The sequence below is a fragment of the Bubalus bubalis genome, chromosome 13 (assembly GCF_019923935.1).
Source record: "Bubalus bubalis isolate 160015118507 breed Murrah chromosome 13, NDDB_SH_1, whole genome shotgun sequence".
NCBI lineage: Eukaryota > Metazoa > Chordata > Mammalia > Artiodactyla > Bovidae > Bubalus > Bubalus bubalis.
In genome coordinates, this window is record NC_059169.1 from 53849187 (window position 1) to 53867188 (window position 18002).

Here is an 18002-nt window from a genome sequence, read left to right on the forward strand (position 1 = left end):
TTGTTATTAGAAAAATGAATAAATAATTGCAAATAGTGATTTCTGCTTATGAAGCAAATCATATTATATGGTAAATTAGCAAAGGACACTCTAAAAGTTATAACATTTTTAAAAATTACGTATCTATTTATTTGGCTGCACCAGATCTTCGTTGGGTACAAGGGGTCTTGAACTGCGGCATGTGAACTCTTAGTTGTAGCGTGTAGGGTCTAGTTCCCTGACCAGGTGTCTAACTCATGCCCCCTGCATTGGGAGTGCATAGTCTTAACCACTGTACCACCTAGGAAGTCCCCTAAAATAACCTTTTTTTATGCTTTATTTTATAGGTGTGTTGAAGTTGTGAAAGCCTCTCAGTATGTAGAGCTGGCAAATGATCTGGAAATAAACAAAGCAATTACGTACCTGAGACAAAAGGACTTTAATCAGGTAAGTTTTAAAAAAGTGTTTAGATGCACAGGGACCGCCCCTCTCCCCTCCCAGGCCCTGCTTGCTCTGACAGCCTAGTGTTTGGGTAGGTCTGAATACAGTCAGCCATGGGGAGGGGACCCTGGATGGATCAGGTGAGATGGAGCTCTGCTGCCCACCCACCCCCCGGTTGTCACCGTCCCTGCTGGATCTGCTTGGCTTGTGCACTTGCTCTCGTTTCATGAATAAAACCAGCCAAAAATAAGTGTTTAGATGGAATTTCATGTTAACTGATCAAAGTGATATTATTATGAAACTCTTTTCTAGAATACTATCACCTGTCATTATTCTGAAGTAGAGTAATATTTTTATTTCTAAACATAATTTCCTTTAACAATGCTGTGTTTTTAATTTTGACCTGTTACTCCTGTTTCTTTCTTTTTTTGGCCATGCTAGGCAACTTGCAGGGATTTTAGTTCCTGACCAGGAATGGAGCCATGCCTCCAACAGTAGAAGCACAGAGTCCTAATCAGTGGACCGCTAGGGAGGTCCCTATGGTCATCTTTATAGCAGAGAAAGCACTCCATTAGAGCTGCACATGGACAGGGTGAAGGCCAGTGGTGGTAGATGGACACATTCAGGAAAGCTGAAGCCTGTAGCTTCAGACAGCATCAGCCAGGAAAAGAAACCAAAACAGAGATTTACCTGTTTTCCTAATGAGGGCAGGAGGAGAAAGGGGAAATAGAGGATGAGATGGTTGGATGACATCTCCAACTGAATGGATGTGAATTTGAGCAAACTGCAGGAGATAGTGAAGGACAGGGAAGCCTGGTGTGCTGCAGTTCATGGGGCCGCAAAGAGTTGGACATGACTTAGCATCTGAATAACCACAACAATTCTTCTTGGGGGGGTGGGGGAAACCCCAAACTAACACTTTATTTTTGTTATTTGTTTTTCCATTTACAACTAAATTTTATTAAGTTAACTTTTATCGATTTCATTTATAAATACATTTATATTATTTTACTTTTAAAAACAAATGTTGGAGACATTCATAAAACATGTAAAGAACATTTTGAAAACTGCCTACTTCAGAGCCGAAAATACCTGAGAATGTTCCTTTTATTAGAATTTAATTATTTAGTCTTTTCAGAATATTATAGTTTAGAATCTTAAAATATGAAATATGTTTTTATTCTGTCCATGTTTTTAAGTGGATGTTGGAGGTTCTAAATACTTTTGTTATTTCTTCTGAGTCTGACATCCCATGTGTCCTGCTTGATCGGGACATCTCAGACTTGTAGAGGGTTAAGAACATGCTTTAAAGTCTTCTTGCCGCAGAGTGTAGTCACATTTGGATCTGCAGCAGGTTACTTTGTAATGCTCCAGAATCGCTCCTGTCCCACTTTTGAGGCTGCTCAGCTGTGTCTCCTTTCCTGGGGCTGCAATCATGTCTGTCCCTCTCTTCACCTCCATCCACAGGGCCCTCATGTTTTAAGAATGTTTCTCAGCCTTTTCTTTCACTGTGCTTATTTAGGCTCAGTGTTTGTTGAATCTTGGCTTCAAATTCTGTTGCCTCAGTAGCTCTCCAGTGCCCTCAAAAGTATTTTTAGTGAGTTATCTGACTTTTCTAATTGTTCTCTGAGAGAAGATGGTCTTCTTCAGGTAAACACTGACTACATCACAGGCTCACAGAACCACTGTCATTGCTCCCTCAGCCAAATCTAATTGGCTGTGGACCCACCAGTTGTGTTCGTAACTTCACTATTTCTTGTTGTTGTTTAGTCACTCAGTTGTGTCCTGATGGACTGCAGCACGCCAGGCTTCCCTGTCCTTCACCATCTCTTGAAGCTTGCTGAAACTCAGGTCCACTGAGTCAGTGATGCCATCCAACCATCTCATCCTTTGTCTCCCCCTTCTCCTCCTGCCTTCAATCTTTCCCAGCATCAGCATCTTTTCCAATGAGTCAGCTCTTTGCATCAGGTGGCCAAAGTATTGGAGCTTCAGCTTCAGCATCAGTCCTTCCAGTGAATATTCAGGGTTGATTTCCTTTAGGATTGACTGGTTTGATCTCCTTGCAGTCCAAGGGACTCTCAAGAGTCTTCTCCAACACCGAAGTTTGAAAGCATCAGTTCTTTGGTGCTCAGCCTTCTTTATGGTCCAACTCTCACATCCATACATGACTACAGGAAAAACCATAGCTTTGACTATATGGACTTTTGTTGGCAAAGTAGTGTCTGCATTTTAATACACTGTCTAGGTATGTCATAGCTTTTCTTCCAAGGAGCTTTTAATTTCATGGCTGCAGTCACTGCAGTAATTTTGGAGCCGAAGAAAATAAAGTCTGTCACTGATTCCATTGTTTCTCCATCTGTTTGCCGTGAAGTGATAGGACCTTTGTGAAATTTTAACTGTTTCTAGTTTGTCCTTTTTCACAAGTTCTGATAATCACTGACCTCCTGACCTGTCACCTGTTCTCCTTAACACACTAGCCACCCCTGGCCTTTCCAGGTCCTCTGTCCGGGTACGCTAATCTTGTTCCCTACTTCAGTCTAAGTGCTGTCATGTTACCAGGGTAACAACTTGAAGATTTTTCATTTCTAGGCTGTGGAGACCTTAAAAATGTTTGAAAAAAAGGACAGTAGAGTGAAGAGTGCAGCTGCGACCAACCTCTCTTTCCTGTATTACTTGGTGAGTTCTGCTTTTCACAAGCACATATTGGAGCCGTGTATTTTTGTGCTGGTGCCAAGGCGAGGCTCTGGAGGAGCTGGGGGAGCATGACACCAGGGTGAGGTTGGGGGGTGCTGGACTGGCTTTGTGGACAGGAGGGCGAGGGCTGTCCTGGAATGAGGACCTTGGAACTGATCCCAGCTGGGACGTCAGGATGAGAGATGGACTTGGCTGGTTGTCTCTTGGAGGTTTAAACTTTGATAATAGATGCTGTGAACAGGAGGACCATCTCCCCTGGGTTCATATTTGCAGCCCTCATACCCCGTGTGATGGTATTTGGAGTTGGGGACTTAGGTTTAGCCAAGGCTGTGAGGGGATTTGTGCCTTTATTAGAAGCGGAGGAGACCAGAGCCCTGCCCTCTGAGGACACAGCAAGTGGGCACCTGCAGGTCTGGACATGGCCCTTGTCGGACACCAGGACTGATGGCCCCTCGATCCTTGCCCTCCAGCCTCCAGAACTGTGAGAGTGACTGTTGTTGAAGGCCCGGCTCTGGTATGAAGACAGCAGCTGTGTGTCCAGGGAGCAAGTGGGGCACAGAGTGCAGGGTGGGGATCGAGGAAGCCAGAGTGCCAGTCAGATGGAGACAGGAGAGGAGAAGCTCACAGCCTGATGACTCTGATGGGTGGGAGGCATGAAGGGAAGCAGGAGTCTTGAGAGCAGAGAGCCAGTGTGGGAGAACAGAGATCCCAGGCTGGAGGTGGGGGTCCTACAGGGGCAGGGAGGGGAGAGGAAGGGCTTGGCCTTCATGCCATCACTTGACGCCTCAGCTGACCCTGAGGACCTTCCCTGCTGGGATAGGTCTGGGCCTTTGTACCTGCAGCTGCTCCCAGGAGGGGCCCCTGCCTGCCCCAGGGTCATGAACGGGTTGACAGCAAGGCCAGAACCTGGCATTCCCAGCTGTTCCTGGACCGGTCTCCGCTGCAGCCAGTCTGTTAGATTTAGAAAATCTTCAGTGGACTTTGTGAAGATGGTTTACTTCCTGACCAGATTTTTATCAGGTTGGATGAGTGTGCAGGAGGAGACCAAGAAAAACTTACAAGGAGGAGGAGAACTGAGTGGTCAGCCAAGCAGAGCCACTGCAGCCTCTGACCAGTGACTCGCTGTTCCTGGTTCTGAGGGAGTGTTTGAGGTAGAGTGACCAGTCTGGGTTGTCACGTGGGTGACATAGTCCAAGGTGTGCGGCTTGTGTCCAGTGTGGGGTCTGTTGCTCTGTAATAAGACTTAGTGCTTGAAGTCACCAAGGTCCCCTCACATCCTGCCTGAAGGGCCTGGATTTACCTGGCGCCCCATCACCTGAGGCTGGGAGGTGCTCCCTCCATCTCACAGCACTGCTTGCTCATCTGCCAGGGTCCCTGAGAGCAGAGGCCCCTGTCTGTGCTCATGGAGTTTGTTGTCCTGTTGTGGGGTGGGTGGGAAGGGTTCGGGGAGGGAAGAGCATGGAGGGGAGGGTGAAGGGGAGGGGGGGGAGGGTGCAGGGGCGGGGGGAGGAGGCTTCGGTTGGGGGAGAGGGTGTGGAGGCCACAGTTGTCCTCGAGGCTGCTTTTGAGTCTTGCTCTCCCCACCCTGCCCCTCCCCTCCCTCCCAGGACTCTGAGGTCATCCAGCCACAGCATCAGGCTCAAAGCCATTTCTTGTCTCCACTCGTGGCTCATCACCTCTGCAGCAGCCCCTCACTGCTTTTCCTGCAACCTAATCCAGTAGACAGTGTTGCATGTTTCAGTGTTTATGGCAGCAGCACCCGGCTGATAGGTACTGATTCATAAATCATAGTGCAGAGTCCCCACAGATTCTCATATGTGCATGCTCAGAGCAGTGTCACTCACGATAACCATAAGTGGCTGGAAACACTCCAGTGCCCGTCATCTTGGTGGAGAGGTCCCTGGGACGCGGCTGCCATCACAGATCCGGGCCATGGTCATCAGCAGGAGGAAGAACTGGACTTTGTGGCAGGGAGCAAATGAGGACAGCCTGGGGCCCAGGGGCGTCTCCACACCAGCCCTGCAGCTGGAGACCAGGAAGGACCTTCACCGGGGTGAGGGAGGGTAGTGCTGCCTCACATCCTGGAGCCCCACAGCCGCTGGACAAGAACCACTGGGGAGGGGAGGTGGGAAGCTGGGTCCCTCCCTCAGCCAAGATGACGAGGCACCAGCAGTTATGTGAGAGGCCTGCACAGGGCAGGTGAAGGACGGCCATGTCCTCATCAGGCAGTGACAGATTGACACTGGGGATGCAGTGGAGGCCGTGGACTGTGGTGACGCAGGGATCCATGGGCCATGCAGCCAGGGTGGTGATGGGGGCAGTGGTGCCTTCGTAGCTGTGTAGGTGTTGTAGGTGTGGGGAGCTCACACCTCCATCCGTGGTGACAGGAGATGGAGCCACTGACTTCTGAATGGTGGGGTGTTCAGACCATGACTATGGAGAAGTCATTCATAAGAAACTTCTTGATGATTAAAACCCTTCTATAGGATGAGTCTGGCAAGACTAGGATATGTAAAATGTGTGTTTCTCCTATCTGTAATTTCAGAAAGTCCATTTATCATGTCTGTAATCTCAGAAGAGTCAGAGAAGGTGAGAAGAGCTTCAGGTAATTTGTGCGTTTGGTACTTTATTTAGGAAAACGAATTTGCACAAGCCAGTAGCTATGCAGATTTAGCTGTGAACTCTGACAGATATAATCCGTCGGCTCTTACTAATAAAGGGAATACAGTCTTTGCAAATGGAGACTATGAGAAGGCAGCCGAGTTCTATAAAGAGGCTCTAAGAAATGACTGTTCTTGCACTGAAGCGCTTTATAACATTGGTGAGTAAAATGGGAAAGTTGCCCTTTTTTTTCCACCCTCTTGGGTTGGGGCTGGGTGAGAGGAACTGGCAGGGAGGAATGAGCAGTTTTAGTGGCATAAGCAGACAGTGAAGCTGCATGTGAAGGAAGGGGGAGGTAGAAGACGGGCGAGTGTAGAGCCCTTGGGGCGGGAGGTCGGTCACCAGGCACTGTCTGTTTTAGCTTCTTCATGCATTTAAATGTGTCTCCTAGCCCATTGCTTGAAGGAGCTTTATTAGTTCTGTGAAAGGGAATTTTTCTGTTTTATGTAGTCATATTTGGCTTTTGAAAACTTTTGGCTTATTTGTTTATTGCTTTACGAAGCCCTTCCCCGCCTCAAGATTACAAAATCATTTTCCTCTGTTTTCTTTTCATACTTATATAGCTTTGTTTTTTCTGTTTTTCGAATAAATTATGAATTTATTTGAAAAAGGAAAAAATTCAAGAGAGGGGACTCTGGATTTTTCGTCATACGTGGTCACTTGTCCTGGCACGTTTACGACTTGCCCCTTAGTTGTCCTCAACTTCAAATGCCCACTGACTGAATTCTGTAACCCAGCTTGTTTCTGAACTGTTTGTTATGTCCTTTTTATCCATTTGTCATTCCTGCCCCACCCTCCATTTTAAATTATGAAAGCTTTGGGCATGTTTTGGTGTCTGCCAAACATCAATGGAATTTCCTGTCTTCTCTCCCTTTTTAACAAATTGTGTTCATTTTTATTTTGACTTCTGGATGAATATTTACCTATGTTTAAATATTCATTCTGTTACTTTGAGAAAATTACTACCAGTGCTAGTATTTATAATTTATGTTTTTTCTTTTCCTTCTTTTCAAGGCCTTACCTATAAGAAGCTAAACCGGCTTGATGAAGCTTTGGACTGTTTCCTGAAACTTCATGCAATCCTAAGAAACAGCGCCCAAGTCCTTTACCAGATAGCAAATGTGTATCTTCCTTAAGAATGGTTTCATTAATTCACTCAGCTGGTGACTGAGTACCACTTACTAGATAAGCTTAACCAGTGAAGTAATTGATGGGGATATATTTTAAAATCTAGCTATCGGTTTAATCAGAGAAGGCAATGGCACCCCACTCCAGTACTCTTGCCTGGAAAATCCCATGGACAGAGGAGCCTCGTAGGCTCCAGTCCATGGGGTCGCTAAGAGTCGGGCACGACTGAGCGACTTCACTTTCACTTTTCACTTTCATGCATTGGAGAAGGAAATGGCAACCCACTCCAGTGTTCTTGCCTGGAGAATCCCAGGGACAGAGGAGCCTGGTGAGCTGCTGTCTATGGGGTCGCACAGAGTCGGACATGACTGAAGCGACTTAGCAGCAGCAGCAGCAGTTTAATATGTGATGAAAATATTATTTGAGTGATCGTGTTTTAAAGGGTCATGTGCGTTATAGGAGGAATTGTTTAGAAGTGGCAGGTATTATTAATCTTTAGAAATAATTGAATTGGGTGTCATGTCAAGTCCACACAGCTGTTCATTGAGCATAAATTAGACCCTTCAGGGAGCTCTGTGGTAGCCCAGTGGTTAGGACTGTATGCTCACTGCCAGGCCCTGGATTTGATTCCTGACCAGGAAACTAAGATCCTGCAACCTGTGCATCATGCCAAAAAATCAGAAATAATAATGTTTTACATATTGTCTCCTGTTCTTCTGGTAGAGTAGATAAAATTTTTTGGGTAAAAAATTTTAGTTGTAGAGCAGATAGTGTTTGTTATTTCTTTTAGCCTTTTTTTTTTTTTTTGCCGAGTTCTTTTCTCCTGAGATGTCACTGTTATGACCTGCTGGTGTCTTGTTCCTGATCAGTTTGGATCCAGACAAGCAATTGATGTGTTTGAGACTATTTGAATACATTTACTTATTTTTATGTTTTTCTTGTGATGTCATGTTTGTCATCGTTAAAAACAGAAGACTTATTTTTCAGTGAAACTTTGGATTGAAATATTTTCATTAAGGTAGCTAATACAAAATAATTAATAGTCTGTAAGTATTGGTATGAATAAATTATTTTAATGTATGCAGAGGATTTACAAGGCACAGAGCTACAAAAAGCTGTCTTGGGCTTGTACTGTAATTAGAGAAAAACTCATCGGAAAGTACACAGAAACCATTCTTTTAAAATGTTGCTCATGTTAAGAGAGGGTGAATAATTGAACACAGCATTCATGTGTCTTTGTTAACAAATTTTGGATAAGACGTTGAATAAAACAGCACACTGTTAATTCTTGTAGAAATGTGGCGATCTTAGTGGGTAGTAATGAAGCAGAAGGAAAAGCAAGGTGTACACAGGGACAGAAGTGCTGTTTCCAGTGAGACCCCGTTTTTCATCCTCATCCCTGAAGAAAACCTGGAGTAAACAGTGTTACATAGCACATTAGTATAGACTGAGAAACATTTTTATTGAAATGTTGGCTTTAGGTTTGCTTCTTGATCAATGAATTTAGAAAAATTTTGTTATCCTTAATTAAAATTGTCTAAGATACGAGTTAATGGAAGATCCCAGTCAAGCTATGGAATGGTTGATGCAGCTGATCAGCGTTGTTCCCACTGACTCCAGGGCCCTGTCTAAACTGGGAGGGCTGTATGACAGCGAGGGGGATAAGTCCCAAGCATTCCAGTACTACTACGAGGTGGGTGTGTGGTCTCGCCTACCTTCCATGAGTTGTTTTAAAGAAGACAGCAGGCCTTTTAAGTTTTAAAAATTAGAAATGCTTATTAGCTTTTAACGGAGAAGGCACTGGCAACCCACTCCAGTACTCTTGCCTGGAAACTCCCACGGACGGAGGAGCCTGCTAGGCTGCAGTCCGTGGGGTCGCTAAGAGTCGGACACGACTGAGAGACTTCCTTTCACTTTTCACTTTCCTGCATTGGAGAAGGAAATGGCAACCCGCTCCAGTGTTCTTGCCTGGAGAACCCCAGGGACGGGGAAGCCTGGTGGGCTGCCGTCTATGGGGTCGCACCGAGTCGGACACGACTGAAGCGACTTAGTAGCAGCATTAGCTTTTAGATGAATAGTGATTTAAAATAAAGCATCTGTGGAATATAAAGTTAGTTTTTTATTGATTTTAATAAAAAATAAAAAGTTCAAATTCATTTTTCTCCTGAAGGATGATTTCATTGCTTTTGAGTCTATTACATATTTAATTTGACTCAGATTGTGTATCAGTACATCAAAAAGATGTTTATAGGTAACTGAAAAATGTGTCAAGTGAATCTTAAGTTCTCCAAATCTTGTGCAGTTTCAAAGCTTGTACAGTGCTTCTGACAGCTGGTGTGTTTTAATTAAGACATGTCACACTGGGTAAATTACTGTGGCCAGTGGGTAAATGCTGCAGACTGAACTGTTGACTAGTTCACTCTCCAGTCGTATAGGTATTTCCCGTCCAACATTGAGGTCATCGAGTGGCTCGGGGCCTATTACATTGACACCCAGTTTTGTGAAAAAGCCATTCAGTACTTTGAAAGAGCTTCTCTTATACAGTAAGTAACTGTTATGATTTTGTGTTTAGTTAAATGCCTGAAATCTGATAGGCCTACTGCTCTCCTGAACAGCTGTAGTGAACATTCATGCATCATTTCCATTTTCTGTGTTTCATTTGACTCAGTCTTTATTGTGATAAATATATTTCCTTTTTATGCACAAGTTAAAAAAAAATTTCTTTAAGGTACTTTGTGTTTTTCACATCTCAGCAAGCAACTATTATTTCTTTATCAATTAGAAAATTACTGTCTCAGTCCAAGGGCAGAGTTTAATTTCTGAAAGAACCCTAATAGAAATGTTTCACTTGTTTCAATGTATAATTGATATACATTATACAGCTCAGTGTCATATCTTTTTGCCTTTTCATACTGTTTGTGGGGTTCTTAAGGCAAGAACACTGAAGTGGTTTGCCATTGCCTTCTCCATATATTATATATTAAGAATAAAACTTTTAAAGATGGCTTTAAGTTTATATCAGAATGTTCTATACATGTCTGATTCAAAAATAATTGGGTTATACCATGTTCTGCTTTGTATTTGAATTTTAACATTAAATGTGGGGAAAGTGGAGGTGGAGGACAAGGTGGGGAGGGAGTGGTTATGAGGATAAAATAAATAAGACACAAAGCCATATTGTGCAGCACAGGGAATATAGCCTATATTTTAGAACAACTTTAAACGGAGTCATTTGAATCACTATGTTGTATACTTGAAACTAATACTGTAAATCAACTACATATTTGATTTGGAAAAATAAAGTGAGGAGAGCATTAAGTTATTCCCTAGTCTTTTATTTTGTCAAATTTTTTTCTTAGAAATTTTTAATAGTGGTCTTTAGAAATCCTGGTCATGTTTATTTTAGAAAAAAAAATTCATTTATTTCTTTTTAAGGGGATAAAAAAAGGATGAGTAGAATTCTTTTTTACTTTCTTTTTAGTTGAAGTCTAATTGTTCAAATACAAGGTCAAAAATTGCCATTAGGTACTGAATTTGCAAGCCTAAAGCTCATTTTCCAAGCCTGAGGTACTAAGCCAAAGAACTGGCAAAGGTTTAATATAGAATGCTGAGAACTTTACCCAGATTGGTGAGCTTTATTCTTACAGCTAAATAAGGTGTGAATTAGGTTGAAGGACTCTGAATCTGAATTTCCTGATATAAATACAGCAGATGATGGTGAAGGACATTATATATATGCTGTTTTTAATAACAAAGATGATCTAATCATATATCAAAAAGTAATCAGAAGATAGTATAGGTAATAGGTATAGGTATAGGTAATAGGCTTTATAAAGTTGTATGACCACAGATTATTTTTGTTTCATCTAATTTCATCTAATTTATTTCTTTTATAGGCCTACACAAGTGAAATGGCAGCTGATGGTAGCTAGTTGTTTTAGAAGAAGTGGTAAATGCTCTTATTCATTTTAATATATGTTGCTTCTTTCTGTCATTTAGGTCATTATGTATATACATGTGTTTTGACTTTGTGTATTTATTAATATTAACTTTTGATAAGCACACATATTTGAGGCATTATATGAAAGACTCAGTGGTTACCACAATAAAGAAAAAAGTTATGTTCCTGTTGGCAGTACAACCTTGCTGTGTACACACATTTTATTACATCAGTTGCCTGAACTCACAGAACGCCCGTTTGTGAAGTGTGTGTGTGAGGTCCTCTGGTCTGAGCTCCGATGTGTATGTCAGGGGAAGAGAAGCTGCCTCAGCTAACCCGGCAAACCTGAGCTGGACTCTCCTGCTTCACCTCGGTCATTCCTGCTAGACTCTGAGGGCAGCCGCCCTCTTATACACGGAGGCCTACACAGGGCCAAAGCTATTTCCTGAGATTTCCACAAACATCTTTGATCCAAAATTCACTTTTTTTTATTCTTTGCTGATATGTGAAGCTAAATTACTTTATTATAAAATAAAATGCCTTCTATAAACTTATTAATGTTTCAAAATAAAAACTGCAAAACAAGTTACTTTTCATCTTTTCCAGGTGAATAACATTGCAATTAGTCTCTCAAATTATTTTAAGAAGTAGAGCTAAGTTTCAGCCATCACTGGTTTACATCTGCTTTTACCCCTTTTTCAAATTTATCTGTGCATTTTCTTCCAGAGGTTGTATTAAGAATGGTTACTTATGCTTGTGGCAAGCATGAAAGTCATTCTTCTAAACCAGTGAAGTGGTGCCAGTATATGGAATTTAAATTAGTCCTTGGCTGAATCCTGTGAATTTCTATAATTGCTTGTTTGTTTTCTCTTTTACTTATAGGTAACTACCAGAAAGCATTAGACACTTATAAAGATATTCACAGAAAATTTCCAGAAAATGTAGAATGTAAGTGGGACTACAGTTTATAACTTGTGAGGGTATAGGTCCTCACATTTTATGTCTCAAGATGTAATAATTACCTTTGCTACAGTAGCTGCATATGTAGATACCAACCTATAACTTGTGGTACATGTATTCAAATACGTGATATAGGATCAGAAAAATTGACTATGCAAGTACCTGGTGGTGCTAGTGGTAAAGAACCTGCCTGCCAATGCAGCAGATGTTAAGAGATGCAGGTTCAGTCTCTGGGTTGGGAAGATCCCTTGGAGGAGGGTGTGGCAACCCACTCCAGTATTCTTGCCTGAAGAATCCCATGAACAGAGGAGCCTGGTGGAGTGCAGTCCATATTGTCACAAAGAGTTAGACTGAAGTGACTTAGCACACATGCACACCTTTTTATAGAATTTAATTGTTGGTGGATTTAAATACATCACTGGGAAATTTCCTGGCAGTCCAGTGGAAAGGACTTCACCCACTCACTGCTGAAGGCCCATGTTCAATCCCTGGTCAGGGAACTAAATTCCGCTAATTCCGTAGCCTGGCCAAAAAAAAGAATTTTTTTTAAAGTGAGGCTTCAGTTAAAAACAAATAAATATACCACTTAATTCTCTTTTATAGCAAAGATATCTATATTTCAAAGCTTTATGAAATTTTAAGACTAGATTCTGGTTTATTATTGATTTTTAAAAGTTTATAAACTCTGGTATTTTATAGAAAAGGCATTTTAAGCTATCCATTTAATGTATAACTTTTTGAGGTTGAAAATATACCTTTAGAGTTTATGATAATAGAATGCTAATAATCTTGCTGATACTGACAGCAAATGAAGTTTTATTAGATTATTTTTAAACGTTATGTTATATCTTATTTCCTTTTTATAAAGTTGGCTTTGTATAAAATATTTATTTATTTTAATCTTACTGCACAGTGGATCTGATGCAATTTGAAGTAACAATGCAGTGTTTTCAGTAACAACAAGATCAGGATCCAGAAGAGGACAAAATAACTGTATTCTGTGTGTTTACTCAGTTGTTCAGTTGTGTCTGACTCTCTGTGACCCTCTGGTCTGTAACTTCTCAGGTTCCTCTGTCCATGGGACTTTTCAGGGAAGAATACTGTATTCTAGGTTGTATATTCTCAGTAAACTGTATTTGGCCCTGAGTAGCCTTGGGGCTCGGAGAAGGCAGTGGCAACCCACTCCAGTACTGTTGCCTGGAAAATCCCATGGACAGAGGAGCCTGGTAGGCTGCAGTCCATGGGGTCACAAAGAGCTGGACACGACTGAATGACTTTGCTTTCACTTTTCACTTTCCTGCATTGGAGAAGGAAATGGCAACCCACTCCAGTACTCTTGCCTGGAAAATCCCATGGACGGTGGAGCCTGGTGGGCTGCCGTCTATGAGGTCGCACAGAGTTGGACACGACTGAAGCAACTTAGCAGCAGCAGCAGCAGCCTTGGGGCTAAAGGAAAAAGAGAAAACACGGTGGTTTGTATGAATGAAATCTTTACTATTTATGAGCAAAATAGGAAGTAGTTCTTTTGGAGGAAGCAGATCTGTTCAGCTCTTGCTGCAGTCGTGTTGAAACGCCTAGGAGGGTGGGCAAGGTCAGTGAGAGACATCAGTGCTCCTGCTAACATCCCTGCAACAAGTAGAATACCTGTGTGAAAAGACCATTCTGAGTGTTGTCCTCATGACTGTGAACACAAAACGGCACGTTTCAGTAAAAACATATCTTTTCTGGGCCAAGTTTTCAGTGGCACAGTCCAATCCAGGGGTTAGATATGCTGCATGTTCTTTCAGTAATATTTTTCTCCATTTGGCTTTTGTGAAAAGCAGAGAGTTCAGAATTATGGCCTTGAAAGGAGCCTAGGAGCAAGGGGTTTTGTAATGCTGCTCAGATGTGGGTTCATTAGCTCACAGCAGTTTCCAAACACCAGGCAAAAAAACAGGATACATGGGGATTACTTGTAAAGCCTGTAAAAACCACAAATCTGTAGCCCAGCCCACAGAGAGTCTCCTTCAGGTTTGCAGTGGACCTGGATGTGTGATTTTTTTCCTGTTTCTTTTTTTAACAACTTTTAATATAATTCTTAAGCTTGGCCACACTGGGAAACTGATACTTTAGACATTAAATGGGAGCAGTGATAGAGTAATCATTATAGTATCCCAGCCCAGGTATTGAACCTACATCTCCCACATTGCAGGCAGATTCTTTACCAGCTGAACCACAAGGGAAGCCCAAGAATGCTGGAGTGGGTAACCTATCCCTTCTCCAGCAGATCTTCCCAACCCAGGAATTGAACCCGGGTCTCCTGCATTGCAAGTGGATTCTTTACCAGCTGAGCTATCAGGGAAGCCCATTATAGTAGTAGTAGTAGTAGTAGTAATAGTGATTCCATTTTGGAAATGGAAACCCAGCAGTCTGCTAGGCAGAGTTTCCCAGTGTCTGCACCACTGACGTTGGGGATTGGATAATTCTGTGGTGGGGTCGTCCTGTGGATTCTGGAATGTCTAACAGCATCCTTGGCCTCCACCCACAGAGTGCCAGCTGCAAACCTTCTGTTGGGTGCTGCCAGGTGTCCCCTGGGGACGCACTTGACGCGGGTGGAGGACCACCACAGTACTCACAGCACCTCTGCATTGTACAGCAGATGGAGGGCCTCCCAGCAAGGCCACATTTCTTTCTTTAAAGAGAGTTTAGGATTCCTTATAAAAGTCGAACGATTATCTATGCCACAAGGAATGTCCAGGACACTTGGGCCTGGGTAATTTTCAGAACAGGTGTAGTCAGTAGCCTACCTTGATGCCAGCATAGGAGAAACACTTGCACCCAAGTGCAGCCTCACTTTGAGCAGAGTATTTTTCTGATGAACCCAGAAAAGTCATCAGGTGACTGCAGTGCTGGTACATGGCACTGTTCCTGCCCTATGGACGTGGCAGAAAACAAGACAGATGAAAATCCTGGCCTTGTGGAGCTTGGATTCTAGTGGGAAGGAAAAGACAATAAATATATAACATGTCAGGAGTCGTAAATGCATAAAGGAGAAACAGCTGAGGACCTAAAGGTTTGAATTGTAGATGTCATGGTCTCCCCTGAAGGGCAGCGGGCTGGTGTGCCGAATCGTTCTAAGCCCTCCTTCAAGGAGCCCACTTCTCCGAAGGCCAGGAAGGCAAACTGCAGAGATTTTTCAGGAGAAACAAACACTGTTTGTGAGCATCATTCAGACTGTGTCCCCGAGGATCGAGTGTATTGATTTGTTCTTTGAACACCATGTATAAACACTTCTCTGAAAATGTTTTTCATAATTTAGGTCTACGTTTCTTGGTCCGTCTCTGCACAGACATTGGATTGAAAGAAGTTCAAGAATATGCAACAAAACTAAAGAGATTGGAAAAAATGAAAGAAATCAGAGAACAGGTATCTCACATGAATAAGCTGAAAACTGCTGTCTGTTGATTATGAAAACGTCAGCCTTTTGTGCTCATCTGAGTGATGTCAGGGCTTCTGTCAATAAAACTAAGTTGAAATTATTTTTATGCTCTAGCATGAAAGGAGAGATAACTGAAACTAGTTTTAGCATAAATTTCTGTCAAAACCTTGTTCCTAATCGGAGGAAGTGCATTAGATTCAATGTAGTCCTTAGTGGGTGGCTACTAATAGACCAACAATGGTAATTTTCCCACTACAAATAACCACAGATTAATTTATAGACCTGACTTCAGCTGGAGAGTCCACACCTAGGGGAACCAAGACGCAGGGACTCGTGGGTAGCAGTGGTGGTTTTTTGTTGGGCTGCTCTGTTGTGTAGTAGGACATGGCACTGAGAATAGTGCTGGTGCCAGAAGGGTTGTATGTTTTTGTGTTCCCTGCAGTATTTTTACTTCTGAAAGTGAGTACTCCCTCCTGTGTTTGAGACTAGACTATTTAAAAATTTAATGTTATTTTTGAGTATCTGTCTTTCATAGAAAGAAATATATTCTTTAAGCTTAAACTTTTTCAAGAACTTAATTACCTTAGATAATTAAACCTAAGTTCCATATTTGCTTTCAAAATGTGGTTATCTTGTGTTTGCTTGGAGGATGTGATCTGTTTTATTCTTTTTAAAATCTGTCCATGGGATTCTCCAGACAAGAACTCTGGAGTCGGTTGCCATCTCCTCCTCCAGGGGATCTTGCTGACCCAGGACTGAACCTGTGTCTCTTACCTCTGCTTCATTAGGAAGCAGCTTCCCTGATAGCTCAGTTGATAAAGAATCCGCCTGCAATGCAGGAGACCCCAGTTCCATTCCTGGGTCCGGAAGATCCCCTGGAGAAGGGATAGGCCACCCACTCCAGTTTCTTCGGTTTCCCTTGTGTCCCAGCTGATGATGAATCCCCATGCAATGCGGAAGACTGGGTTCAATCCCTGGGTTGGAAAGATCCTCTGGAGAAAGGAAAGGCTACCCATTCCAGTATTCTGGCCTGGAGAATTCCATGGACTCTGTAGTCCACGGGGATGCAAAGAATCGGACATGACTGAGGGACTTTCACTTTCACTTTCTTTACCCCTGCACCACTTGGGAAAACCTCATCAAGCTAAAAGAATTTTAACTTGGTCTTACAGAGCAGTGGCCCCACCCTATACCTATCCCGGCCCCAGAGTTAGATCTCTGGAGTCCAAGAGTCTGTGTTTTAAAAACAAGTTTTCCAGGTAATTTTTTAATCCACGATGTTCAAGAAACAATGGTCTAGAGTTATGCTTCTGAAGGGTTACCTTCAAATGATCAAACACCAGCTTAGGATACAAAGTCTGATTTAAAGAGAAAAGTAAACAAAATAAATTAGGTCATGGACTTTAAAAACTGTTTTCAAATGAAGAAGGATTTGTGTAGACCTGGTGGTTCAGAAGGTGAAGAATCCACCTGCATTGTAGGAGACACGGGTTCAATTCCTGGGTTGAGAAAATCCCCTGGAGGAGGAAATGGCAACCCATTTCAGTATTCTTGCCAGGGAAATCCCATGGACAGAGGAACCTGGAGGACTACAGTCCATGGGGTCACAAAGAGTCAGACATGACTTAGCGACTAAACCACCACCATAGGACAGGTAAATGGATTCACGTTTATGTGGGTCAGGATAATGGATCTCCCCAAGCCCCTAGATCCTGTATAAGATATTAAAGGTGGAAGTTCGTTTCTGTGGACTGACTTTTCAGAGGAGTGTGTCCTTTTCTGGAACATTTATGGAGAAGATGACTGTTCTCCCTTTGTACTCTGGGTCGAGTTCCTGGGCCTGGAGGGACCCTGCGCCCTGTTCCTTGGGGGCAGTGACAAATAGCTGGACAGGGTGGGACACTGCAGCCCACAGCAGTGCTGGGTTTTCAGCATTTTGTGTTTCTGCTTCCCTGAACATTAAAACATTAGTTGCAAGAATCTTGTGAAACTTTGCTGTACAACTGGAAAAGAGCAAAACGAAAGAGCTGAAATTGAAGACTGAGTATTTTAAATACAATAAGGAAGAGAAAAATGTTAGCCCAAACTAGAGAGAAGTAGAGAATAAAAGGGAATGACTAGGAGGCAAAGAGGATGGGAGAGAGACAGTTTACACAATGCAGGAAGTTTTCATTGCTCATCCAAAAATGAAGCATACTCATAATTTGTTCAATTTTAGAAATCAAATTTCTAAATTCTTACAATATTCAAAAATAGAATTCCCCAAGAGGGAGGAGTTATATGCATATTTACAGCTGATTTATGTTGTTGTACAGCAGAAACTAATACAACATTGTAAAGCAGTTATATTGTAACATTAATAAGTAAAAGAATTCCTGTCTTAATATTTGTCATTCCCATCCCCCCACGCCCACCCCAGAGAAATCAAACAGTTTCAAGAAATTCTTTGTTTTGGCCAACTTAAAATACCGTGGGACATTCAAAACTAATATAAAATGTAGTTGGTACTTACCCCTAAATTTCCAATTATTTCCAAAAGCTATTTGAGCAGAAACCTTTTTGGCTATATTTCTATATTCCTTTTTCTATATTACGGAAAAAGAGTCCATGTGAAGAACTCTTAAAGGCACAGCTTTAAGTTGACTGTAAAGGAAATTGTAATAAAAGTAGCAAGAATGTTTTGCACATTTTATATATTATTGCATTTACAAAGTTCAAGAAAGAAAACCAGAGGATAACCCATATAACATTTATCTTTGGTGCAAAGCATGTAGTGATTTG

At 42.3% G+C, this 18002-nt stretch overlaps 1 protein-coding gene across 5 annotated transcripts in view; it reads left to right on the plus strand.

The window, feature by feature from the left end:
- Window positions 1–18002, plus strand: part of IFT88 (intraflagellar transport 88) — a 60864-nt gene that overhangs the window by 35708 nt on the left and 7154 nt on the right. For all 5 annotated transcript variants that reach the window (XM_025262802.2, XM_025262803.2, XM_025262804.2 and 2 more), the window contains 9 exons: window positions 327–426; window positions 3010–3096; window positions 5749–5935; window positions 6790–6898; window positions 8446–8596; window positions 9331–9446; window positions 10800–10852; window positions 11726–11791; window positions 15102–15208. In XM_025262802.2, coding sequence (XP_025118587.1) covers window positions 327–426; window positions 3010–3096; window positions 5749–5935; window positions 6790–6898; window positions 8446–8596; window positions 9331–9446; window positions 10800–10852; window positions 11726–11791; window positions 15102–15208 — 976 coding nt within the window. The remainder of the gene's footprint in view (window positions 1–326; window positions 427–3009; window positions 3097–5748; window positions 5936–6789; window positions 6899–8445; window positions 8597–9330; window positions 9447–10799; window positions 10853–11725; window positions 11792–15101; window positions 15209–18002) is intronic.